This window comes from Leucopleurus acutus, assembly GCF_964270905.1.
Source record: "Leucopleurus acutus genome assembly, chromosome: 19".
Lineage (NCBI taxonomy): Eukaryota > Metazoa > Chordata > Mammalia > Artiodactyla > Delphinidae > Leucopleurus > Leucopleurus acutus.
In genome coordinates this window covers 14,358,027-14,382,605 of record NC_139161.1, presented here as the reverse complement: position 1 = coordinate 14,382,605, position 24,579 = coordinate 14,358,027, and the positions used below count along the sequence as shown (strand labels likewise).

General features: G+C 45.5%; 1 protein-coding gene across 3 annotated transcripts in view; it reads right to left on the bottom strand.

The window, feature by feature from the left end:
- The window catches only part of ERN1 (endoplasmic reticulum to nucleus signaling 1), an 82,754-nt gene extending 59,882 nt beyond the window's left edge, over positions 1-22,872 (bottom strand). For all 3 annotated transcript variants that reach the window (XM_082860714.1, XM_082860715.1, XM_082860716.1), the window contains exon 1: positions 22,696-22,872. In XM_082860714.1, the coding sequence (XP_082716840.1) occupies positions 22,696-22,749 (54 nt within the window). In that variant the 5' untranslated portion in view covers positions 22,750-22,872. The remainder of the gene's footprint in view (positions 1-22,695) is intronic.
- Positions 22,873-24,579: the final 1,707 nt, after the last annotated feature.

Genomic DNA, 24,579 nt, shown 5'->3' with positions numbered 1-24,579 from the left:
ACCTGCCTTGTTTGAGCACCTTGGAAACCACAGGAAGAGCAATTGTCTATGGTTGGTTGGTGACTCGAAATAAAACACTAATCACATAACTAATACAGTCTTCTAAAAAATCTCAAAAAGACCAGGTTTGGCTAGGAGTTGAATTTAGCAACTGAGAGTGCTGAATGAATCACAATGTCCGCAGTCACGTCACAAACCCTATCAACCCGACAGATTTTTCTCTTCTTTGAAGGTCTTGACATTTTCAAATTAGAACGAGCCACTCTGAACAGCGTTATTCTCTCATCAGGCAAATTAATATTACAAGATTTCTGCCTTTTTCCCCCGGCGTTTTTTAAAGCATGAAAATGTTTGCTTTCAGATATAGTTGCTATAACTCACGTGACTTCAATAAGCTTCTAGATGCAATGTGCGATATGGAGCACAGCTGAGAACTATTTGTACCCAAACATCTAAAAACACTGCTTCACAATAATGACCTTGCCTATCACCTTCACCCTGTCGGTGCTCCCTTTTCCCTGCAATGGATGAAGTAGCAGCAGGCCCTAGAGTTATGCAAACTAGTTTCCAGAGAGCCTGAAAGCAGAGAGAAAAGGCTGATCCTGCAGATCTGTTTCAAGTTGATTACCTGGAATCTGACTCATTTTTCAAACAAGTGGGTTATACACTCCTGGCTTCGGCAGTGACTTCTAAAAAAGTAATTGCAGTGACATTGTAGAGGTAAGTGGCAGGGAATCTAGTCCAGCCTAAAACGAGACATCCATTAGCCAATTGGTCCTCATGGAAGTCTGGCCACATACGTCCTCTCACACGAGGTGACCCTGACATAACAATTCTGGAAATGCCCCGTCTGAGGACCATGGAGCCTGGCAATTCGGACCAGATGATGCTAGGGAAGTGGGTGTCTGTAAAACCAGCTTATTTCACTTGTGTTGATACCGTGGTAAAAACAGTCCTCACTGCCGCCCTGCTCAGCCAGAACTCCCTCCCGTGAAAACATAATTCCGGGGCTGGATCCTCATGTTCAATGTTCTGATTATAAAGCAAGATCTCCCACAGTCCAGCAGATACACCACTGCATAAAATGCACCACTTGCTTTGCATTTCCCACAAAGACATGAAAGCAGCTACCAACTGCTCATACAGAGATGATTAAAAGGTAGCAGTCGCCGACGATTTCATTCTCTAATATTCAAAACTCAGCTAATTGTCAGTTGCTCCTGCATTAACGACCTCAACTGCTTGTACTTCAGGTAAGAAAAAAAGTCTTCTAAAACAAGTTCTGAGATAACTTTGTTTAGAAAAAAGTCTTCAGTAAAGAGCACTATGGACACAAGGGACAGATATGTGTTTAGGTAGCACAAAAACAAATGAAACAAGCCTCTAACACAAACCCACCAATTTCTGAACTAGTACTTGGGGTGGGTCGGGCCAGAGGTGGCTCACCACCAGCAGCTGGAGGAGAAGAGTCAGCAAGGCCGGGGCTCGGTTCCAGCTGCCAGGCTATCACTGAAGTGGCTGCTCCCTTGCACCCACTCTCTGGCACCTGAGGAAGAACAGCAGGAAGCAGGCTGCATGCTGCTCTGAGTCAGAACACAGGGCAGCCCTGTGCTCCCCATCAAGGTTTCCCAAAAGGCTGCATTTTCCAAAGAAACATTGGAATTCTTAAATTTCAGATAGGTATTTCAAGAACCAGCCCACAGGTTAACTGACTACCTAATAACAAGGGTCAGAAATAAGATTAATAAACTTTGCACAGACCTTTCATCTCAAAGTCAGGGGAAAAAGTGGGCCACGCACACACATGTCTCATATCCAGCTTTCCAAAGTGATCTACACTTGAAGAGTACCGCAGTATCGTTTCTATTTCCCAAACTAGTGTGTTCTACCCCCACACAAAAGTTGTGCACACACAGAGAAGACCCACACTGTGAACAAGAGAGCCATGCACTTCTCAGGTGGTGTGCAAACTGATCGGGTCTCACCCAAGTGTCCATCTCCAAAAGCTCAATTTATATGGCAGCATTAGCATAGTAGAAGTAAAAACAGTAAAAATGATTAGAATAAAAATCTTTCCTGAGAAACTTCTCCTCTTCTTACCTCCATTCCAACAGACCAAAACATTTATAATAATATTAGAATACAATAATCCGGCTAATAACAAAATGACATATATATTTTTTCTTTTAGGAGTACCACACTGATTTCCAGAATTAGCTGAGAGGCTGGGGTTTTGGGGGTTGTTGGTGTTTTGTTTTATTTTTTTTAACTAATCTTTCTTCAGTGTTCATTGGATTATGCAATGTTATATTGTATAAGCCTCACTTTAGTTTTATTTACTTAAGGTTAAGAAAACCATTCCTCCAAACTATAAATACCACACTTGTGTAAGTCTAGCATGGATATTAGCATGTTTCCAGTAGAATATCCTTACACAACGTAGTGTGCACCTAAATCCCTGGAACCGACAACCTGCCACCAACAACCAGGCTGCTTTGTACAGTGCGGGGCTCCCTGCCACAGCTCAAAGCCGCTGGACAGCGGGCTACAGAGGTAAAGCGAAAGTAAGGGGACTTCTGGTTGGTTGATGAATACACATGATGGTATCACAGGTAAGACTTAAAACAGGTATGCAAGTGAGGGAAGGATTACATAAGAAAGATTTCCAAGCTATTTTGTTTTGCTACTTAGGACACGCAAAATCTTGAAAACAATTAAAATTGCATGTCATGAAATGTAGAGTAATAAATTGCAAATGGATTAGAATGTGCTAGGGAATCAGAGCTTATAATTATTAACCTTAGCAATAATGCTCAGAGGTGAGAAGGGCATTCTCTGCCGGGGGACGTACCAATGGCAAAGGACCTTAAAGGGGAGAGAAAGTAAGGCTGCACGTGTGCGTGTGTGCACGTGGTGAGGGAGGTTTCTGATGGATACGAAAGCAGAGGTGAGGGCTAATGGCAAATAGACTGGATCCTTCTGCTGGCTATAATCAGCTGAAAGCTGCAGGATGGGTGAGCTGATTTTGAGAGGTATGGGTAAGACACTTCCTGGCGTGCCATAACGGATGCCAGTCCTAAAGGGCTTCTCTCCAAAAATAAAAAAAAGGAAACCTGTGCAATTCAGCACGAAGTTCCTCAAAATAGTATTATGTAACACAGTCCCTCGGTAGGCACTAAATGACATTCAGAAAAAGGACATCTGTATCTACAATTCTATTTGCAGCCATATCATCTACTTCAGCCTATAAACTCCAGCAAAACCTGGCCATTTGCAATTCTGGTTGCATCACACAACTACCAAGCATTCTAATGCCATCTGGCCACATGGTAGAAGACTGTGCTCAATGATGGCCAAAAAACTACCAAGAATTCACCAAAGCAGCGTAAGATTGAAATCCGTACCCAGTAAATGCCAGCACACACCCATTACATAATGGTCCCTTGTTGAGAAATACAGCCTGCATGAGTGTACGCCTCATAATGACCAGGACAGCAGGCTAAACTAGCAGCTCCCAAAGGCCTTCCTTTGAAGGTATCTTAGGTAAAGGCCTGATTAGACAGATACGACGAAGATTTTTATTCTAATCAAACCCTGCTCCCCACTCCCCGTCTCATTTACACACCTGACCCAAGAGAAAAGCACTCCGCTCCAAACGTGGAGACTTCTGTACAGTAATCTGTACAGAGTGACACAGAAACCTCACTGGGTTTATCCTAATTCAGTAGACTAAAGATTAAGAACAGAATTAAAACACTGGTGATACTAAGAGACTTAATTGTGTCTCCGTCTTAACGATTTCAATCTATTACAAAATCATTCCAAATCCTGTTACACTTTGTTTACCTGTGTGTAGGTCAGCAATAATCTATCAACCATATAGTTCCTTTTAATCAGCCCATCGGCTGCTGTGTTTCCTGATACTAGGTCAATAAAGGTAACCATGACATTTGCTTTGGATGGGAGTCAGGTATCTGGTTGGGATGCAGTAAAGGTCAGGGCCTAACTGAACAGCACTGTGTGGTTTCCAAACTAAGCAAATGAGAGAGTTAAACTAGTATTTGTGGCAATTCTTGCATGTGGTGTAATCCACCACCACCCAAGACAGCTAACAATTCTTCAGTGGTTCAGGCTACTCCTTTAATGGGTCTGATAAAAGGTTCCTCAAACAGTCCACTTTATTCCTGAGAGCAAAGGTATGCTAATTTCACAACAGGTGAAGATACTTTCCCCAACTGGCTCTGGGGCCCCAGGCTAAGAGTCTAAGTTCAAGCACCTGGCAGTTCCATTTGTCTTCACGGTCTCTCTGCCATCAACTTATATCGACACCAAGGGAGGAGGAAATACACTTGGGCATGAAAGGCGCTACAGGAGACCTTTCACCACAAGGAACCAAGCCCTCGTTCTTAGGGTGGCATCACATCCCTAAGGTCCTCAAGCATTTTATTTATTATTATTTTTTTAATTTTTAAAATTATTTATTTATTTATTTATGGCTGTGTTGGGTCTTCGTTTCTGCGCGAGGGCTTTCTCCATTTGCGGCAAGTGGGGGCCACTCTTCATTGCGGTGCGCAGGCCTCTCACTATCGCGGCCTCTCTTGTCGCGGAGCACAGGCTCCAGACGCACAGGCTCAGTAATCGTGGCTCACGGTCCTAGTTGCTCCGTGGCATGTGGGATCTTCCCGGACCAGGGCTCGAACCCGTGTCCCCTGCATTGGAGGCAGACTCTCAACCACTGCGCCACCAGGGAAGCCCCCTCAAGCATTTTATAATATTAAAACTAAAACCCAGGGACTTCCCTGGTGGCACAGTGGTTAAGAATCCGCCTGCCAGTGCATGGGACACGGGTTCGAGCCCTGGTCTGGGAAGATCCCACATGCTGCGGAGCAGCTAAGCCCGTGAGTCACAACTACTGAACCTGCACTCTAGAACCCATGAGCCACAACTACTGAGCCTGTATGTGTCACAACTACTGAAGCCCACGGGTCTAGAGCCCGTGCTCCACAACAAGAGAAGCCACCACAATAAGAAGCCCGTGCACAGCAACGAGGGGTAGCCCCTGCTCACCACAACTAGAGAAAGCCTGTGTGCAGCAATGAAGATCCAACACAGCCAAAAATAAAATAAATAAATAAATTAATAAATTAATAATAATTAAAAAAAACTAAAACCCAAGGTTTCACCATCATTTAGTGGTTGAGATTTTTTTTTTTTTTTTTGGCCATACCATGCAGCAAGTGGGATCTTAGTTCCCTGACCAGGGGTTGAACCTGTGACCCCTGCAGTGGAGGCATGGAGTCTTAACCACTGGACCACCAGGGAAGCCCTGAGGTTGCGATTTAGAATGCACTTCTTGCCACTATTATTTTGTTGTCTTCACTGCAGGGAAACAGCAGCAATTCAGGCCTTGTAAAAACTGAGAAACCTATTAGGCTCACTTACCTTAATGGAGTAGCATCGTAAACAAACTAAACTAATAAAGGTCTAACTTAGACCGTAAATTCATAAAGGGACTACCTGCCTTACAAAAAGCCAGATTTGATCCATTTGAGCATGTTTATTCAACTGCAGTTAAACCTATTATTAGGAAGTCTTCATACAAAAACCCCAAGGGGAAGAAGAAAAGACTCAATTAGATACCAAATTTTTCAGTCCTGATAATAGCAACTAATCTGAAACTGTCAATTTTGCTCTTTACACTTGGTGAGAGATTTCTTTTGGGGGGGATGGGGAATGGAAGGGGTTGAGTAGAAAGTGGATAAATGCTCTAGTTAAATAAAAATTATCTACAAACAGCTGTATTTGTGACATAATTGCCACCTGTGCTTGCCAGATGTTGCCGAGCTTTATAATGGGAGTCAAACACTATGAAATATGGCTGAAGTTGAGCTACCCGGCCAGACTGACTCGCCCTAGCCAGAATCCCCACTGTCTGAAGTACATCTGAAGATTACCCACTGCCCTGCTGGCCCAGTCCACCACGCCACCTGCCCCAGATCAAACAGGAAGGGCTGTTTAGCTTCTGGGATACGTAACTTCAGAGATGAAAATAACTGAAGATCACCTTACCCAAACCTCTCAGTTCACAGAGGAGGAAGTCAAGGTCCAGAGAGGTGAAGCGACTATCCCAAGGCACCACGGACACTTAACTGTAGACACAGGACTGGAGCCACGGTCTCTGCTTCCCCTTCTGGACCTCTGCCCACTACACCACACTGTAATTTCACTGCTTTAAATCATGGTTCTCTGAGAAACATAAGCTTCAATTACTTGAGGCCTGGGGCTCAACCCTGCTGAGCTGTCCTGCTGGGGCAGATGGAGATCTGCACTCTCCTCTGATATGGGGGTAGGATCTTTTGGATGAGACACCAAATTGGTAATTTGTAGATTCTACATAGACACCCAATATGCCAAAAGGCACTGCGAATTATACAGGGTGGGGTCTTTAAAAAAATGCTCTGGATAAATATTCCTGAGATCTCACTGTAGATCTAAGTGGGCGGGGATAACATCACAGAAAGTCAAAGGTCACAGACTTAGCCACCATAAAAAAAAATTCCTGCAATACATTTATCCAGCCCAGTTCTAAAGGCTTAAAAAAAGTGCTCTTTGATGATGATGATGATACAGTGGCCACTGCCCATTCCTTTGATGAAGCGAGTCATTCTTTTCATGCCAGTGCCAAGGAAACGCACATTACTGATTAGAATGGGACAACAAGGTCTAGCTTTGAACAGCAAGGACCATTTTAATGACATACATACACCAATGAGCCTCACGCAGTGAGCTGTGACTGCTTCACTTAGCAGGAATAAGATGCTCGAAAAAAAAGAAGGAAATATGGGTCTGAATATTGACTTTTTCATGGGAAAGAAAATCTTATAAACAACAAGATCCTACTGTATAGCACAGGGAACTATATTCAATATCCTGTGATAAACCATAATGGAAAAGAATATGAAAAAAGTATATATATAACTGAATCACTCTTCTGTACAGTAGAAACTAACATAACATCGTAAATCAACTATACTTCAATAAAACAAATTTTGAATAAATAAATAAGAAAAAATAAAATCTCATGCCACAGGATTTCCATAATCTCAGCATAGGTTTCCTTATTTTTTTAAATAAATTTATTTATTTTTGGCTGCATTGGGTCTTCACTGCTGCGCACAGGCTTTCTCTAGTTGCAGCGAGCGGGGTCTACTCTTTGCTGCGGTGCGCGGTCTTCTCATTGCGGTGGCTTCTCTCGTTGCAGAGCACGGGCTCTAGCCACGCGGGCTTCAGCAGTTGTGATGCACGTGCTTAGTTGCTCTGCGGCATGTGGGATCTTCCCGGACCAGGGCTCGAACCCGTGTCCCCTGCATTGGCAGGCGGATTCTTAACCACTGCACCACCAGGGAAGTCCCTCAGCATAGGTTTCTATTTTCCAGGCTCCTCTGAGAGGCAAATGTAAACATCTCAATGCAACTTTCACACACTTGGACAGAGACAGGAAAGCGTCAGAAACTGGTTGGAAGACTGTTGGCACAACCAAACCTATGGAGTTGTGGTGTGAAAACTGAGGACTGAGAAACCGGCTGAGATGGAAGGATGCTGCTTCCTCCAGCTCATCAAGGGTAGGAGGGAAACAGGAGCAGGAAAGAATTACCAGCAAGGAGATACCACGCCTTTGGGTTCAAGGAGGAATCCCTTCCAGACACCAAGGAGGACAGAACTCCCTCTGGAGAAAGGAAAAACGGCTGTCCAGGGCCAGGAGAGGGGAGGGGACAGGCTTCAACAGGACATGCCCTACCGCCAACAGGCTCCATTCTCCCAGGGACCTCTCTTCGTAAAGTCGCCGTCCCTGTCAGTCTTCTGCCTCATCTGGAGGTCACCCAATCTCAATGCCAACTTCTCCAGGTCAGAAGACTGGCTTCCGTGCGTATCTGAACTGTGGGGCAAGGTGGCTAAGCTTCCAAATCTTTTTTTTTTTTTTGAAAACTAAGGAACAGCAATATCCCTTTGAATGCTTGCAAAGAAAAATAAATATTAAGAATGTCAAAGACAAGAGTCATGTAAATATTAGGGAAGATCATTTTATTAAAAAAAATTGGTGCTGGCCAAAGATACCATCAGAAAGTAAACAAAACTCAAAACCTGATTATCCACTCTGCCCCAGACCTCAATTGTTCCCCATCTCTTACTCTGGTGGGCAGACAGCGATAGTGTAAGAGCTGGTGCTGACAATCTAGAATAATTAAGACAAGGTTAAAATAGGTTTGGCTTGTGGTGTTTAAGAAGGAAGAAGAGTATAACTGCTGAAGAGGTTTTCACCAAATGGTACTACGTTACAAGTTCTAGGGCTGTATTTGAATTACCTGGAAACTCACTTACGTAGTCGCCCTCATTTTCTGAAGATGCTGAACAATTCAACATATATTTGTTAAGTTTCATTTTTAGTGCCTGGGCAATATAATGTGGCTGCTAGAAGGGCAGTCACTTACCTCCCTGTGCCTTGGTTTTCTCACCTGTAAAATGGGGGACAACAATAATACCGACTTCAAAGGAGTGTTGAGTTAATATGCGTAATGAGTTAATATATGTAAAGCTCTTAGTGTACAGTGAGCATCACATAAGTGTCAGTTCTTGTGAGGCTGATTAATCAAGAGTTGTGTAAGACCCTAGGATCTAATCACAACAGTGATCTGATTCTTGCCCTCATGGAGCTTATACTCTAATAAGGGATCACAGCAGTAAAAATGTCACACAAACAGAATAGCAAATTGCAGTAAGTGCTATGAAAGAGACCATAAGAGAATAAAAGGAGAAGCCAATCTGGTCTCATGTGAGGGGGTGTGGATCACAGCGTCAATGGTTTTTCTGAAGGAGTAACATCTGAGTTAAGATCTACAGGAACGGGAGAAGGAAGGGAAGAATTTCCTGGGCAGAGGAAACAGCCTATGTGAAAGCCCTGAGACTGAAAATAATTTGCTGTGTTCGAGGACCTATCAGACCCGTGCTGCTGGAGAGAGAAAGCAGAGCGGGGAATGGGACAAGGAGGGGCTGGGGAAGCAGACAGAAGGCCGAGTGTGTGTGGAGTTCCCTGGCGGTCCAGTGGTTAGGACTTCGCGCTTCCACTACAGGGGACACAGGTTCGCTCCCCGGTCAGGGAACTAAGATACTGAAAGCCGTGCTATGTGGCAAAAAAAAAAAGAAGGCCGAGTGTGTACTTGTATGGAGTGAGCCACACAATCCATGTTTTGTTTGTTTCCTATGCAGCTCACAGAAAGCAGGAGGGCACGCTGTTCACACGGGTGTAAAAGCAGATCGGAGGGGAAAACGCTCCTCGAAGCCAAGCGTTAGATATACCAGCCTGTGTTCACACCCCAGGTGAGTCTTTTCTGGTGTTTTCATTGATACTAACGTCAGACTAGTGTTGCTTAGCCGGTTTACAGCTGAACAGGAGCATAACACGCTGAAACTTCGTGGGGGAGTTTAACAATGCTGGCTTCTTTTTTTTTTTTTTTTTTGCGATACGCAGGCCTCTCACTGTTGTGGTCTGTCCCGTTGCGGAGCATAGGCTCTGGACGCGCAGGCTCAGCGGCCATGGCTCACGGGCCTAACCGCTCCACGGCATGTGGGATCTTCCCGGACCGGGGCACGAACCCGTGTCCCCTGCATCTCAACCACTGTGCCACCAGGGAGGCCCAACAATGCTGGTTTTGTGGTGAAATGTGGCCTACAGAACAACCTCCAACGCAAGGTCTCTTGCTTTCGAGACCCCTCCTCTGAGCGACTTCTCTGTCCAGACACCACGCACGGGATCACAAAGTCCCCTCGGAAGGAGTGAAGCAGGCCCCCTCCTCTCTTTTTCCTTTCCGAGGGGCTCCCTCTCTGCAGTACCTGCAGTCACTTCCAGGGCTAGTTTTGCTACAGGTGGCAGAAATCCAGTGGGCACTAACCTCAGGGATCAACGTTTAGTCCCAGATCACAGGCTCACGTTCCTCAGGCAGGTTGGCAAGCACATGCAGTATTTATCAGTCTCTTCCAGGCACTCCCTGGTTCACACTTCTTCCTGTTGACTGACTCTTCTACATCCAACTAACTTGCTGGTTCACCTATTTCAACCCCACCCCACACTGGACTCTTTTCTCCTACAGATACACAGAAAGAAGGGTCCTGTTTTGCATGAGGTGCTGGAGCCTCAAGGCCTATGAGACTCCTGCCTTCAAGGAGTTTACCATCTAGCAGAGAAACAGTGTAATACCGGGGGAAAGACGGCAGGTTCCATGACTCTGCCTTCCAGAAGCTGACCTGGCAGCAAGCCCGGGCCGTGCCCAGAGCAGTTCCTTAAGATTCTGAGCCCACACTTCCCTGCTCAGGCCTTCTGCTCACTCCTTGGCCTATCCTATGTTCATGCAACCCCAAAACCTGCTAATCATCCTTTAAACTCCAAGTTAAGGGAATTCTCTGGAGGTCCAGTGGTTAGGACTCTGCGCTTTCACTGTTGAGGGCGCGGGTTTGTTCCCTGGTTGGTGAACTAAAAATCCCACATGCTGTGTGGCACAGCCAAAAAACGAAAACAAAAAAACTTAAACTCCAAGTAAAAAAACCCCAAGGTATCCCCATGAGCCTGGCACATGCTCAACAGATGTTTTTTGGACCAGGGAAGCTGAAAGACAATGAGACAGGCCACAGGAATATGTGTCCTGGTTTGGGCTCTGAGCAAGTCATTAAACTTCTCTGGGCATCAGTTTCTGATTCTATAAAGTAAGAAGACTGGGTTAGGGACTTCCCTGGTGGCACAGTGGTTAAGAATCCGCCTGCCAATGCAGGGGACACGGGTTTGAGCCCTGGTCCGGGAAGATCCCACATGCCTCAGAGCAACTAAGCCTGTGCGCCACAACTACTGAGCCTGCGCTCTAGAGCCCGTGAGCCACAACTACTGAGCCCACGTGCCACAACTACTGAAGCCCGTGCGCCTAGAAGCCCGTGCTCTACAACAAGAGAAGCCACCGCGATGAGAAGCCTGCACACCGCAACGAAGAGTAGCCCATGCTCGTTGCAACTAGAGAACGCTGGCGCGTAGCAACGAAGACCCAATGCAGCCAAAAATAAATAAATAAATAAATTTATTAAAAAAAAAAAAGAAGACTGGGTTGGATGTGCCCTGTAGCTCAGAAGCATGACGATCCATGGCTTAGCAGGCCTTCACCTCTCCTCACGCTTTACTGTAGATTCTTCCGGCCCCCAACCAATCAAAACGTGCTCAAAACCCACATGAGAATGAGAGTTTAGAAGTCTTGATGCCTTTGAACACAGTCATGCCCGATCCTGGTCTTTCAACATCCCAGTGTCCCCACTCATCTTTAACTATTGCAACACTGGAAATTAGTAATAATCTGATTCACTTTAAGGTTCAGGGTGGGGGAAAAGAAACACCATAGAAATTGACTAATGTTATTCAGGAGGACGTGGGTGACTCTCAAGTACATGTACTTGCCATAGCCTCTAAAGCCAACCACCTCCTAAACCAAAAGGGAGATCTCTGTTCTTCTCCAAACCACAAATCGGGTAAGTGATTAAACTCCCCCCACCCCGCCCCCCTCACCAAGAGCCCCAGAGACTTCCAAATACTGAACCATCAGATAAGGATGACATAGGGTTGGTTTTAGAAGCAGCTGTGGTTTAGTCTCCTGTTCGAGTACCAAAACTACAGATAAACTTGTTCTTAATCTCTCTGTGTAAAGAAAACCGTTTTCTTCTTTGCAAAACCAGACCACAGCAAGTGGAAAATGAACTCTAACAGAATGACTGGATGAGGTCACTGGATTGTTCAGAGGGAGGCGGTGCCTTCGAGGGCAGATGCCCTAAACCTGGCTTTATGCCTTTCTTGTAGTACTTGAATTTATCTGGAGATCTTATAAATACTTCCACAATAGAAAAAAACTATTTAATTTTGTTTGTAAAAATTATATATATATATATATATATATATATATATGTACTTCCCTGGTAGTCCAGTGGTTAAGAATCTGCCTTGTAATACAGGGGATGTGGGTTTGATCCCTGGTCGGGGAACTAAGATCCCACAAGCCGTGTGGGGCGGCCAAGGAAAGAGGCTGACTTCAAATGGTGGCCTTCCAGTTCTACGAACCTTTGTCAACATGGTTCCAGCAGAGTTTAGATCTGGTCCAGCCCAGTCCACGTGAGTTTTAGAAGTGAGTTTCCTCTTTTTTCTAAACCAGCTCTTAGGATTCTTTGAGTCATAACCAAGGTGCAGCGGCTGAAACGGGGACCGGCCGTCTCCTGCAGGGCCTTCTGCGGTGCGGCCTTCCAACGGTGCACCTGCAGTAAAAACCCTGCAGGCTGCGAGGCCGGTGACCGTCCAGATACCCAGGTCTCACACAGAAAGGGGAAGGAGAGCATCACAAGCTGGACCCTCCGGCGACCTGCTTCCAACGTACATATTCTCATCCTGATAAGAAATCCCCTTTTTGTTTATATGCTTCGTTCTTGTACTTTAACTGTCCAACTTACTCCTTCCACAAATTTCTCCCATACCCACTCCCCTTAGCTACTTCACTCTGGCTAGAGAAGGCTCTTTTCAAACTTGAAGGATGATTTGACCCACCAGGGTATGTGAAGGAACCTGGAAAAGTATTGTTTGGATTCCTTAGGCCTCCTAATGCATGGAGAAGGCAAAAATAATAAATAAGCGTAAGTGGAACTTTAAATAATTCCAAACATCTTATAATTCAGTAACTAAGCGTATTTGAGTTTAAGGTCAGTTATCAGTTAAAGCTGATTTTTTAAAAAAGCAAATTCAGTAGTTAGTACTCAAAAACACATACATATCCATCTGTCTGGAATTACTTGTTCTTTAAAAGTTGGGCAACATAGTATACTAGAAGACACATAATGCTAGGTTCTCTATTTCTAGTTCTGCCACTAACTAGAAGAATGCATCTGTCCTAACTTCTCCGGAAAAAAAGCCAAAGGCTGGCTCTGGTTTCGTCCAGGGCTCTGTGACATCACAGGGCACAGGTGGACACAATGGCTGTGTCCAGGACAAAGGAATAGGACTTACTTGATGGCCTCAACCTGGCTGCATGTTAGAATCATCTGGGGTTTAAAAAATTTTTTTTCTTTTTTAAAGAAAGGATGCCGACCTCCACTCCTAGAGATTCTGATTTCATTCAGCTGAGGTGGGACCTTGGCATAGGGTATTTTAAAAGGTCCCCAGGTGACTCAGTCAGCCGGGGTGGAGAAGCACCACCTCAAGTAACACATTCCCGGTTGCAGCTGTGGCCTCCCAGACAGGTGTTTCTCTCTCTCCTGGAGGCCCCTCAGGAATCACGGGTCATTTGCTTTAAGAGGAAGGAGATCTGACTTAGTTTGGTCAACAAAGTCCTCTGACCCAACCGGAGATCAATGACAATGTCAGGTTCGAGGGATCTGACGGCACTATTTGTTCAGATAATGTACAAAAAAAATCCGGTTTCCATGACAAACATTCCCGCAGCCTGGACAAACAATGATTCCCTCATCTGAAATAGACAGGGAAAATAATCCACTGAGGGAAGGGGTGGTTTTGAATGATAATTATAAATTAGCCTACTAACTAGGGAAATCATGTTTAATACAGAAGAGGACAACCCTGGATCAAGGTTCATTTTTTAATAGTGAAACATCATGCTGAGTAAAAAATGAAGCTGCCTTGGAATAATCACAGACCATTTATCTCCTGGGGTCTGGCGGTGGGAAAATTAATCTCATGACTGATGTGAGGAGCCTATCAAGAGAGCACCACACACTGGGGGTCATGTCCACCCAAGCAAGTATCCTGGAAACCCTCTCATTGTGTAGAAAGAAACGCTGTTGATAAGATCTCACTAAAGAATACAGATTACAGCTAAAGCAACATTTTCCTTATCCCCCCGCAAATCCACAGCCCACGTCGCCTGATGATAAAAGAGCTCCTTGTCTTATTGGTCTTCAAGAGCCTCAAAGAGAAATTCAATCAATACTTGCTGAGTGCCTACTACAGGGGGTACGACTGACTCACCGTGCTAAATGCCAGAGAGGATGCAAAGGTAAGCAAAACACAGTCCCTGCCCTCTAGGACAAACCAGCAAGAGAAGTGCACCATCCCCATGCAGGGCACTTTCCTGGCCTCCTTCTCTCTCCCTCACTACCCTCTCCTGAGACCCACCTGAGCTAACTGAGGTCCCTCTATTGTGGCCCAAGGGCCAAGGCTACTCTCTCTCCTGTCATCATATACCCACTTCCTGGTGCCAGCACTTGGTGGGAGGTGGGGCCTCTGCAAAGGCGAACACCCCAGACCCGGCCTGATCATTAAAGAGTTCTACCTTTTCAGGATCCCTTGTCGAAGGCTGTGACTGCAGTATGGAAAAGAAACTTTGGTTAAAGGCTTCGAAGACATGAACTTTCGGTTTTACTATTCCAGAAACATCTCGGAGCAAGATCTTACTGAAAAACATGCACCTGCTTGGATATTATTAGACCTCAAGCAAAGAAAAGAGCTTAAACTGAGAACTTGGTGTAAGGGCCTCTTAACCTGCATTCTCCCCGTGACTGCCAGATTCGGTTGATATCCCTGACGGAGATGCTCAGGGTAAAGCAGTATTTCCATCCCAAATCTGCATCTTTCTCTGACTGAAACAAAGGGTAAGAGGCTGCGACTCTCCTGGAAGGAACAATGCTCGTCTGAGCATTTCCCCAAGCTTACAGGAACGCCTACTTTCTTCTCTTCTGGTCCTTCTCTAGATCCCATCTGTCCCTGTAACATGGCTTGGCCACCTCCTCAGGTGTGACTGGGGTATCTGGACTTATTTGTTCTAACAGATGTACCAGGACATAAGCACTGCACGGGCTGCTCTTCAAAGGGAAGCGGAAGGATCAGATTCAGGGCTCAGTTCTGCCACTGGTGCATGACCATGGACAGGTCACCGGCCCTGTCTGGCCTCAGCTTCCTCATCTGTGCGCTCTGGGAACACAGCAGAGCAGTGACTGTTCAACTTGCGAGGGCAGGGTGATGCCTGAGTGAGGGTGGTACGTGCCCCAAAATACCACCTTTGAAGGTTCTAACCTGCTCGCACTGTGGTCATGCATCCCATTCCTTACGTGGGGGTGGGGTGGGGAAAATATTAAGACTTAGTGGTCTAAACCAGCAAGATCCCTTCTAGGAGTCTAACGTACTCTGACGGGAAGCTAAACATTTATCCATACATGTTCCCACTGCTCACAATACATCTGGAATGTTTTGGAAATTACCTTCAAAGAACATACTTTTGAATCCGCTAAGTGGGAGAAAGTCTCTCACTGGTTTTTAGAAACAACCAAGAATCCAAGTGGCCTCGATAAATTGTGCAGTCAAGCTGGGTAATAACAGTGTTGGTCAAACCTCAGTGTGGACCACGTCAAAGATATATTCAAGCAGAGACTAGAAGGAGTTGTGTAAGGATAACAGGCTTAATAATAAATATTTGCCTTTTTAGGGCTCTTTTATTCATTTTAAAGTTGAATTATTAAATGAAGTTTAAAAAAAAGTTAAAAAAAAAAAGACTAATTTGTTTGACATGAACATTGACCCTGAAGGGGTTATTATTTTGAAAGAGACAACATTCTTTTGGAAGAGTAAGTCCAGGTACGTTTGTGGGAAAAACAAAACAAGACGCCAACAAATATTTTACTTTATTGTCAAGTGGTATGTTCATTTTGCTAGGAAAATCAGCTGTATGGACAAGCTATATGTTTTAAGAGCTATGGCTTCCGAAAGAGACAAACAATGCATCAACTTTTGATTTATGAACAGTCTTGAGTCAAAATTTTAAATGGCCTCATAACCAACTATCAAAAGAATCTTGGGAATTCCCTGGCAGTCCAGTGGTCAGGACTCAGTGCTTTCACTGCCGTGGTCCAGGTTCAGCCCCTGGTCAGGGAACTAAGATCCTGCAACCTGCGTGGCACGGCCAAAATAATAATAATCTTTTCTGCAGGGGGTGGGCTACCCTTAAAACCAAACACAGAATTATCCCAAGGTATTTCAGAGTGCTCATGGGAGCCACATCTGCTAGAAAGCTGATCTGAAACCACTGCAGACCAAAGGACCCTGCATGCAAACAAGCTATTAACAAATCAGAATAAAACATTTTCTCAATAGCTTTTAGGTACATAGGGTGTCATAAAGAAACTGTTGTGGTTATTCAGGTCTTCAAAATATAAGCAAAATAAAACCTAAACATTCCATTTTCAGACTTAAAATCCACCCTGCTAAAAGAAAACAGCTTACTTTAAAGTGGCTATCATGAAACCAATTTAAGGTTAGTTCTGTGCTTTTTAAAACATCTAATATTGCTTGGGGGCTGGAGGAGGGGACTGTAAAAGAGTACATATGACAAGCAAATTCCAGTTCTAGGAATTTATCCCAAGGAAATAATTAAGCAGTTAAGAAGGGCTCAAGAGTTTAGCAGTAAGGTTTATCACAATTGTTTATAGTAATGAAAATTAAAAACAGCCTCAATATTTAAATGGTTGAATGGTCAAATTACAGTATACTCTTTCACAGAAGTATCACACAGCCAGTGAGAATAATGTTGTAGAATTAAATTTACTGACACAGAAAGATCCATGTTATATTCCAGTTTGGGGAAGAAAAACATTATCTCTGCAAATATGTGCACATAAAAATTGTCTAGAAGGACATATATCAAGATATGAGGGCTTCCCTGGTGGCTCAGCGGTTAAGAATCCGCCTGCCAATGCAGGGGACACGGGTTCGAGCCCTGTTCGGGAAGATCCCACATGCCGCGGAGCAACTAAGCCCTTGTGCCACAACTACTGAGCCTGTGCTCTAGCGCCCGTGTTCTGCAACAAGAGAAGCCACCGCACTAAGAAGCCCGCTCACCGCAATGAAGAGTAGCCCCCCCCTCGCCACAACTAGAGAAAGCCCGCGCGCAGCAACGAAGACCCAACGCAGCCAAGAATTAAAAAAAAAAAAAGATATGAGTAGACTAGTCATCAGAGAAATGCAAACCAAAACTAAGGAGTTACAACTTCACCACCACTAGGATAACTATAATAAAAAAGACAAATAATACCAAGTGTTGGGCATCTTTATGTCAGAGCTAAGATTTATATGTTAGACTGTTACAAGACAATAAAACTAACTTGACTTTAAAAATATATATATCAAGTGTTGGGGAGGATGTAGAGAAACTGGAACCCTCCTACACTGCAGGTGGGAATGTAAAATAGTGCAGCTGCTTTGGAAAACAGTTTGCTAGTTCCTCAAAAGGTTAGACAGAGGGTTACCGCATGACCCAGAAATCCCACTCTTGGGTATATACCCAAGAAAAATGAAAATCCATGGCCATTCAAAAATCTGTACCCAAATGTTCACAGCAGCGTTATTCATAACAGCCAAAAAGGGGAAACTCTAATGTCCATCAAATGAAGAACGGATGAACAAAATGTGGTATATCCACATGATGGAATATTTATTCATCAATAAAAAGGAACAAAGCACTGATACAGTGCTACAACATGGATGAACCTTGAAAACATTACACTAAGTGAAAGAAGCCAGACACGAAAGACCACATGTAGCATGATTCCATTTATATGTAATGTCCAGAACAGGCAAATCTACAGAGACAAATGTAGATCAGTGGTTACCGGGGGCTGGGAGGTTTGTGGGAAATGGGGAGTGACAGCTAATGGGTATGGAGCTTCTTTTGGGGATGACGAAAATATCATAAAATTGATAGTGGTGGTGGTTGCACAATTCTGTGAATATACTAAAAGTCATTGAACTGTATATTTTAAATGGGTGAATTGTATGCTATGTGAATTATAGCTCAATAAAGCTGTTAAAATGTTAATAGAGGTAATGTTTGGGTAATAGAATTATAGATACGTTGTGCGTTTTAAAAAAATTTAGACTATCTATGCTTTCTTTTTTCTTTATTACGACAAATATGATAATACTCTGAGAGATTTATTTTCAAATCTTCCCATGTTATCATACAGAAAGCACCAAACACAAAAGATTTGAAGAAAAGGAAATCACCTTTCTTATAATGGTGGAAAAATTGGAAAGAACTCATATGACCCCAGTAGGGTGATCACCAGGCAAAGCATGCCTTATTACCACATCAACCCTGCTCAGCTAGGACCCCAGTCCCTAACCTGGTTCTGGGCACAGAAGGCTCAAATGCTTTCTGAGTGGATGACGGTTTACTAAGGTGCTACTGAAAGTGACAAATGCAATGGTGCACTCAGAACATTTCCTAACAGGTCACAGGAGACATTCTGTGAAAAAAAAAAAACTGAACAAAAATACAGAACACAGGGACTTCCCTAGTGGCGCAGTGGTTAAGAATCCGCCTGCCAATGCAGGGGACATGGGTTCGAGCCCTGGTCTGGGAAGATCCCATGTGCCGCGCAGCAACTAAGCCCCCGTGCGCCACAACTACTGAGCCTGTGCTCTAGAGCCCGTGAGCCACAGCTACTGAGCCCGCGAGCCACAGCTACTGAGTCCACGTGCCACAACTACTGAAGCCCGCGTGCCACAACTACTGAAGCCCACTGCGCCTAGAGCCTGTGCTCCACAACAAGAGAAGCCACCGCAGTGAGAAGCCTGCGTGCAGCAACAAAGAGTAGCCCCCGCTCCCCGCAACTAGAGAAAGCCCGCACACAGCAACGAAGACCCAACGCAGACAAAAAATTTTTTAAAATAAATAATTAAATAAATAAAATATATACAGAACACATTTTTACACTGTTCGACTTGCTGTGTCTTTGTACATGAAGATCATAAGATAATCAGAAGTGATGCAGAGACTGTATAAAAGGAACTTAAAATTTTTAAAAGTCATGTAAGCAAGGACCTTGGGATTTTTTGTTTGTTTTTGTATGGTATCTAGTGGGGGGGGGGGCGCATTTTAAGTTCTACTTTTCCCAGTCCGTATGTGGTCTGGTGCACTCACTCATTTAAATATCTCTGAGCATGTGTTGCTCTGAGGCAGCAAAGTCTGAAACCAAACATGGGATATAGGTAAACATAAAGATAGGGAAAAAAAAATCCCCAGCCCCTGGGAAATATAGCCAACCAGCGTGTTTATTATTCACAGACTATGATTCACTGTCCCTATTTTTTTAAGCCAGCCTCATACTCTAATCATATTGCTAGGTTACAGGCCCCGAGTTATGCGTGCATAATAAAAACAGAATCCATCAAAATGATACATTAGGCTTTTCTCCCCTATATCATCTCTTTAGGGAGAACATCTGATCATTATAAAACATACACAATATTAAGCCTAAGGATTACTGTGGATTCCCCAAACCAAAGAGGTTTCCAATGAAAATGAAATAGTTATCCAATGATTCTTCAACCTGAAGAATGGAGACGCCATCGGAGGCATGCAAATAACTATAACCCCCAGGCCCGTGCAGATGGCACTGTTCTGCTCAGACATGAAGAAACCTTTACATAGCTCACTAGTTTTATATTCGGGAATATGGTCTACCGTCGAATGTTCTCAAGAATCACTCTCATACACATTTTCTCTTGTGCTCTTAGAAGCCACATGACTGCGGAGAGCCTCCTGGGCAGGCAAGTTAATGAAACAAAACAAACGCACGTGCACAACTACAGTCTAATTTCAGGATCAGCAGTCCTGAGAACATGAGCTTCATGAAACACCCTCCTCACTCTCCTCGTGGCAGCAGTATTAATACTCGATGCCTCCTACGAGGATAATTCATGCAGGTGATAACTATCAGAATAAATGATAAGCAAGGCCATTTCTAGTTAAGACTCATGTCTCCGTGTGTTTTTGTGCACACGTGATCTGCAATTCTCCGTGAAGTTGTTTATCCCCCTCTAAAACCAAAACATCGGCTGAATAAAAGAAATTGCATATCCTCTCCCTGAAGAAAGTACCCTGCCTCACGTGCCACAGATCTCTTTGGTACTTGAGAGAAGTGACACCCAAACACTGTACAATGAGGACCACAGGGCAGCAATGATGCAACACAAACCAACATTAGGCACAAGATCCAGGTCCAGGAAGGAGGCGAAAAACTCACTGACTGAATAAGCACCTTCTGGATTAAAAAAAGACACAGCCCTGAGTGCTTAGTAACACCGATATAACTGCATTTTGGATCCGGTAGCCTGGAGTCTCAGCTTGCAGGTGAGTCAATGTCTGGCTCAGACACACACTGAAGGAAAATCACAATACTGCCTCCTCTGCACTAGTTACTTCATCAATCAAAAAGAAACAGCATCAAAAAATATTCCTTGCTCAGGCATAGTATAACATTGAAAAATGATGACTTAGAGTAAAAAACACCTTTGGGGGGTGGCAAGGAGAATTTACATTACCTATGATGAGCCAGATCCCTTCACACCTGTTAGTGTGTTAGCTGTCCCCATTTCACAGATCAGGAAACAGAGTCTCTAAGACTCTGAGGACACAGCTACCAAGGGACCAGAAAGAACTCAGGTTTGTCTGATTTTACAGCCAGTACATTCTGCACAACATCACTGCTGCCTAGTTTAACTGCAAACTCGGCAATGCATTTCATTTAGAATTTTAAAATAATACTTCCCACTATGTTTGGGGATCGAAGTTTCTACTGGTAGGTAATTCTGGGAATGAAATTCTGACCTTTGCCCTTAAAAGCAGTTACACTAAAACATAACCTTTTGATAAGGGTTGGACTCTTTTATCATGAACTCTGAAAAGTTTGGATTTCTAAATACAATTTGGAAATATTTACATGAAGCGAAACTATAGTCCCAACTAAGGCTAAATAGTTATTTTTGGTTCTTTAGCCAAAGTTGTTCAATAACTAAAACACTAGACTCCAGTGACAGAATAGCACACGAAAAGATGTGGCAAAGAAAACAATATGCACAAGGCTCTGATGATATGAAATGACTGATTTCCATTTCATACATTTTGGTCACTCTCTTTACACTCTTATTTGTGGACAGATGCCAGGCAGCAGTTAACCAATCCAAGATGAAATGTTCAAGTTCAAAACCTGACCCCAGTTTTGAAAGTGTATTTTTAAAAAATTCAATCAGAAGGAAAACTTAACTGACATGAGTTTTATTGTGAAGTGTGTACAAATTTTCCTTTAAAAAAAACCCCAGGATTTCCCTGGTGGCACAGTGGTTAAGAATCCGCCTGCCAATGGAGGGGACACGGGTTCGAGCCCTGGTCCAGGAAAATCCCACATGCCGCGGAGTAACTAAGCCCATGCGCCACAACTACTGAGCTTGCACTCTAGAGCCCACGAGCCAAAACTACTGAGCCCACGTGCCACAACTACTGAAGCCCAGGCGCCTAGAGCCCGTGCTCTGCAATAAAGAGAAGCCACCCCAATGAGAAGCCTGTGCACTGCAACAAGGAGTAGCCCCTGCTCGCTGCAACTAGAGAGAGCCCGGGTGCAGGAGCAAAGACCCAAAGCAGCCAAAAATAAATTAATAAATTAATTTAAATAAATAACTCTGAATTTGAAAAAGGTGGCCTCGTATTACTTCAGCTGTTTCCAAATTCTTGTTACCCCAAGAGCACGGACTATTATTTACCTAAAATGCATAACCTCCAAAGAGTTCATGCTGTGGCACTCAGGTATACACATGTCAATTCTCCACCTGGACACCTGGTACCTGATACACCATATTAAAAAGTACACAGTGGAGGTCATTAAACAGAACCTGCTCCAATGCACCATACCCACATCCTGAACAATACGTTTTCTTTCTTTCTTTTTTTTTTTTTTTAAAAAAACACTAACTAATTTAGGTTCTTCCAACCAGAAGCGGAAAAAAAGCCATGTCTGTCCACAAAATGTCCTCCCAGCCACGGTGCCCGAATCCACAGCCTGAGTGAAGGCCTGAAAGTTAAATAAATGTAAACCAGGCTCTTCTCTCCAGAAAAAGATGAAAAGACTTTTTGGACAGCCCCACGGTGCTCTCCCGTGAGGAGACAGTCTTTCGTTTAAAGTTTCGAAGTGGCTTCACTGCTGTCCCATATGGGGTCTTGAAAACAAGAGTACCATTCCCACCGCTTAACCTGCTTAACGATGTGTTGCTGCCCGAAAGGAAGCCCGCTGTCTCCAATGCCAAGAAACCTGCAAGGCAGGTAAGCGGAATCAAGCTCTAGGGTAAGAACGCTTACCCACTTCCAGTGGCATTCGTTTCCCAAAGTTCTCGCATTTTGAAAAGTTCAAGCTAAGATTACAAACGCAAGACATTCCCTTCCCCTTGGTTACAGGGCCCTTTCTGCCCTTCCTCCGCGGCCACCGCCAGGCCGAGTTGGCGCCCACCGGCGGGAAGGGTTCGGCAGGTGGGGCGGCCTCCCAAGGGCCCGGGGCCTTCTGGAGACCCCAAGGTGCCGCTAGGACGACACAAAGTTGCGCCGGAGAGCACACGGCCGGGTAGGCGCTGCTCGTGACAGCCGCGCTGGCCCGCGAGGCCCCTGGGTGGCGGACGCCTCGGCGGGGCCGGCCGTGGCCGCCACTCCGGCCGGTCAGGAAGCCGCCACTCCCCGCCAGGCGCCGTCTCCGCCCGGGCGCACGGAGCCTGGGGCCGCCGCCGCCGCGCTCCCGGCTCGGACCCCGGCCCGTCCCGCGCCGTTCCCCACTCCAACCTTCCCGGTCACTCACCCGGAGGCTGGCCAGCAGCAACGCCAGCAGCAGCAGCTGCAGTCGGGCAGGCATGGCGAGGACTCGGCCCTGACTCCTGACCGGTCCGGCCGGCTCCAGGGGGGCGGTGCGGGCGTGCAGAGGACGGGGCGTGGGCGCCGCGACAACAGTGCGGCGGCGGCCGGGACTCCGCAGACGCAGAGCTATCTAGGCGGTGGTGGCACCCCCATTCCCGGCCCTATAAGTGCCGGGCGCCGGCGCTTCTTCCGGTCGGGGCGGGGCAGGAGGCGGGGCCGGCCTAGGGGCGGGTCTGGGATTGGGCGGGGCCCAGGCTTGGGGGCGGGCTGGGGTTGGCCTGGGCGGGGCTGTCGCTGGAGGGGCGGGGTTATAGGCGGTGCCAAAGGCAGCTTGGGCCTCCGGCTGGCCTTGAGTGCCCCGGCCGCGGCGGCAGGAGAAGAGCACCAGGCTTCTGCGTCGGGCATCTAGGGACGCTGAGTGATCGAGGCAAAGAGCTTGCCTGAGGGCAAAGGGAGACCGGCAACCCCGCCACACGGGCGCATTCCCTGCCCCAGGCGGTCCCAGTGATCCCGCTGAGAGATCCGCTGCGTCAGACTTGATCAGGAAAGGCCAGGAGACAGCCAGTGCCGAGTGTCCAGAGTCCCCGCTCCATCTTCCCGCCGTGGTGGGATCGTCAGCGACCTCCGGAGTGAGGGTCGGCAGCTGGCAGGGGATTCCTGCAACCCGGCGCTTCTGCCCTGCGCGCGGCTATTGCCGAGTTCGCAGCCCTGGGGTCCTCCAGCTGCGCCTCAGTTAGTCCAAACGTCCCTTTCTTTGTCCTCAGGAATTCCCCTCAAATCATGTCCACAGCCAACAGTTCCCTTTGGAATAACCACGGCCAAATCATTCGCCAAAAATTACAAGCAAAGAAGGAAACCATTTCAGCTGCTGGTGTCATGTGTGTTTATGTGGCATTTGTAGATGTGACCTCGTGAAGCTTGACATGTGTCCCAACTCACTGGAGGGAGTGGGTTTGTTGAGGACTCATACAAGGTCCTTTTGAAGGTTGTGGGCTATTAACCTGATGTAAAGAGCCCCGCAGCTGTTTGGTCACTGTCCCATGCTGCCCTCCACTTTGATGGAAGCCTCTCTCCAGAGGACATTTGTAACAAGACAGAATAAACTAAGGTTCAGAGCACAACATTTCCATATTCTAGGAGAAAAGGAAAAAAAGGATGGCAGCTTCTCTAATTTTTTTAAAATTAATTAATTTTATTTTTGGCTGCCTTGGGTCTTTGTCACTGCCCGCATGTTTCCTCTAGTTGTGGCGAGCAGGGGCTACTCTTCGTTGCAGTGCGCGGGCTTCTCATTGCAGTGGCTTCTCTTGCTGCGGGAGCACAGACTCTAGGCGCATGGGCTTCAGTAGTTGTGGATCGCAGGCTCTAGAGCACAGGCTCAGTGGTTGTGGCCCACGGGCTTAGTTGCTCCGCGGCATGTAGGATCTTCCTGGCCCAGGGCTCCAACCCGGGTGCCCTGCATTGACAGGCAGATTCTTAACCACTGCACCACCAGGGAAGCCCTCTAATTTTTCTTGACTTGCTCGTATGACAGCCTAAGATTTTTCAGGGTTTGGGGGAAAGGAGTAAGCAATGCTAGAGAAATAAAGAAGTAGGGACTGTATTCAATATCTTGTAATCACCTATAAGGGAAAAGAATCTGAAAAAGAATATATATATATATATATATGAATCATTTTCTGTACACCTGAAACTAACACAACATTGTAAAATCAACTATACTTCAATAAAAAATAATATAATAAAAAAGAAAAGTAGTGGGGGACTGACCAGATGTCTGACCTGGGTGCATGCGAGTCAACCCTATCCCACTAGAGCAGACAGAAATGCT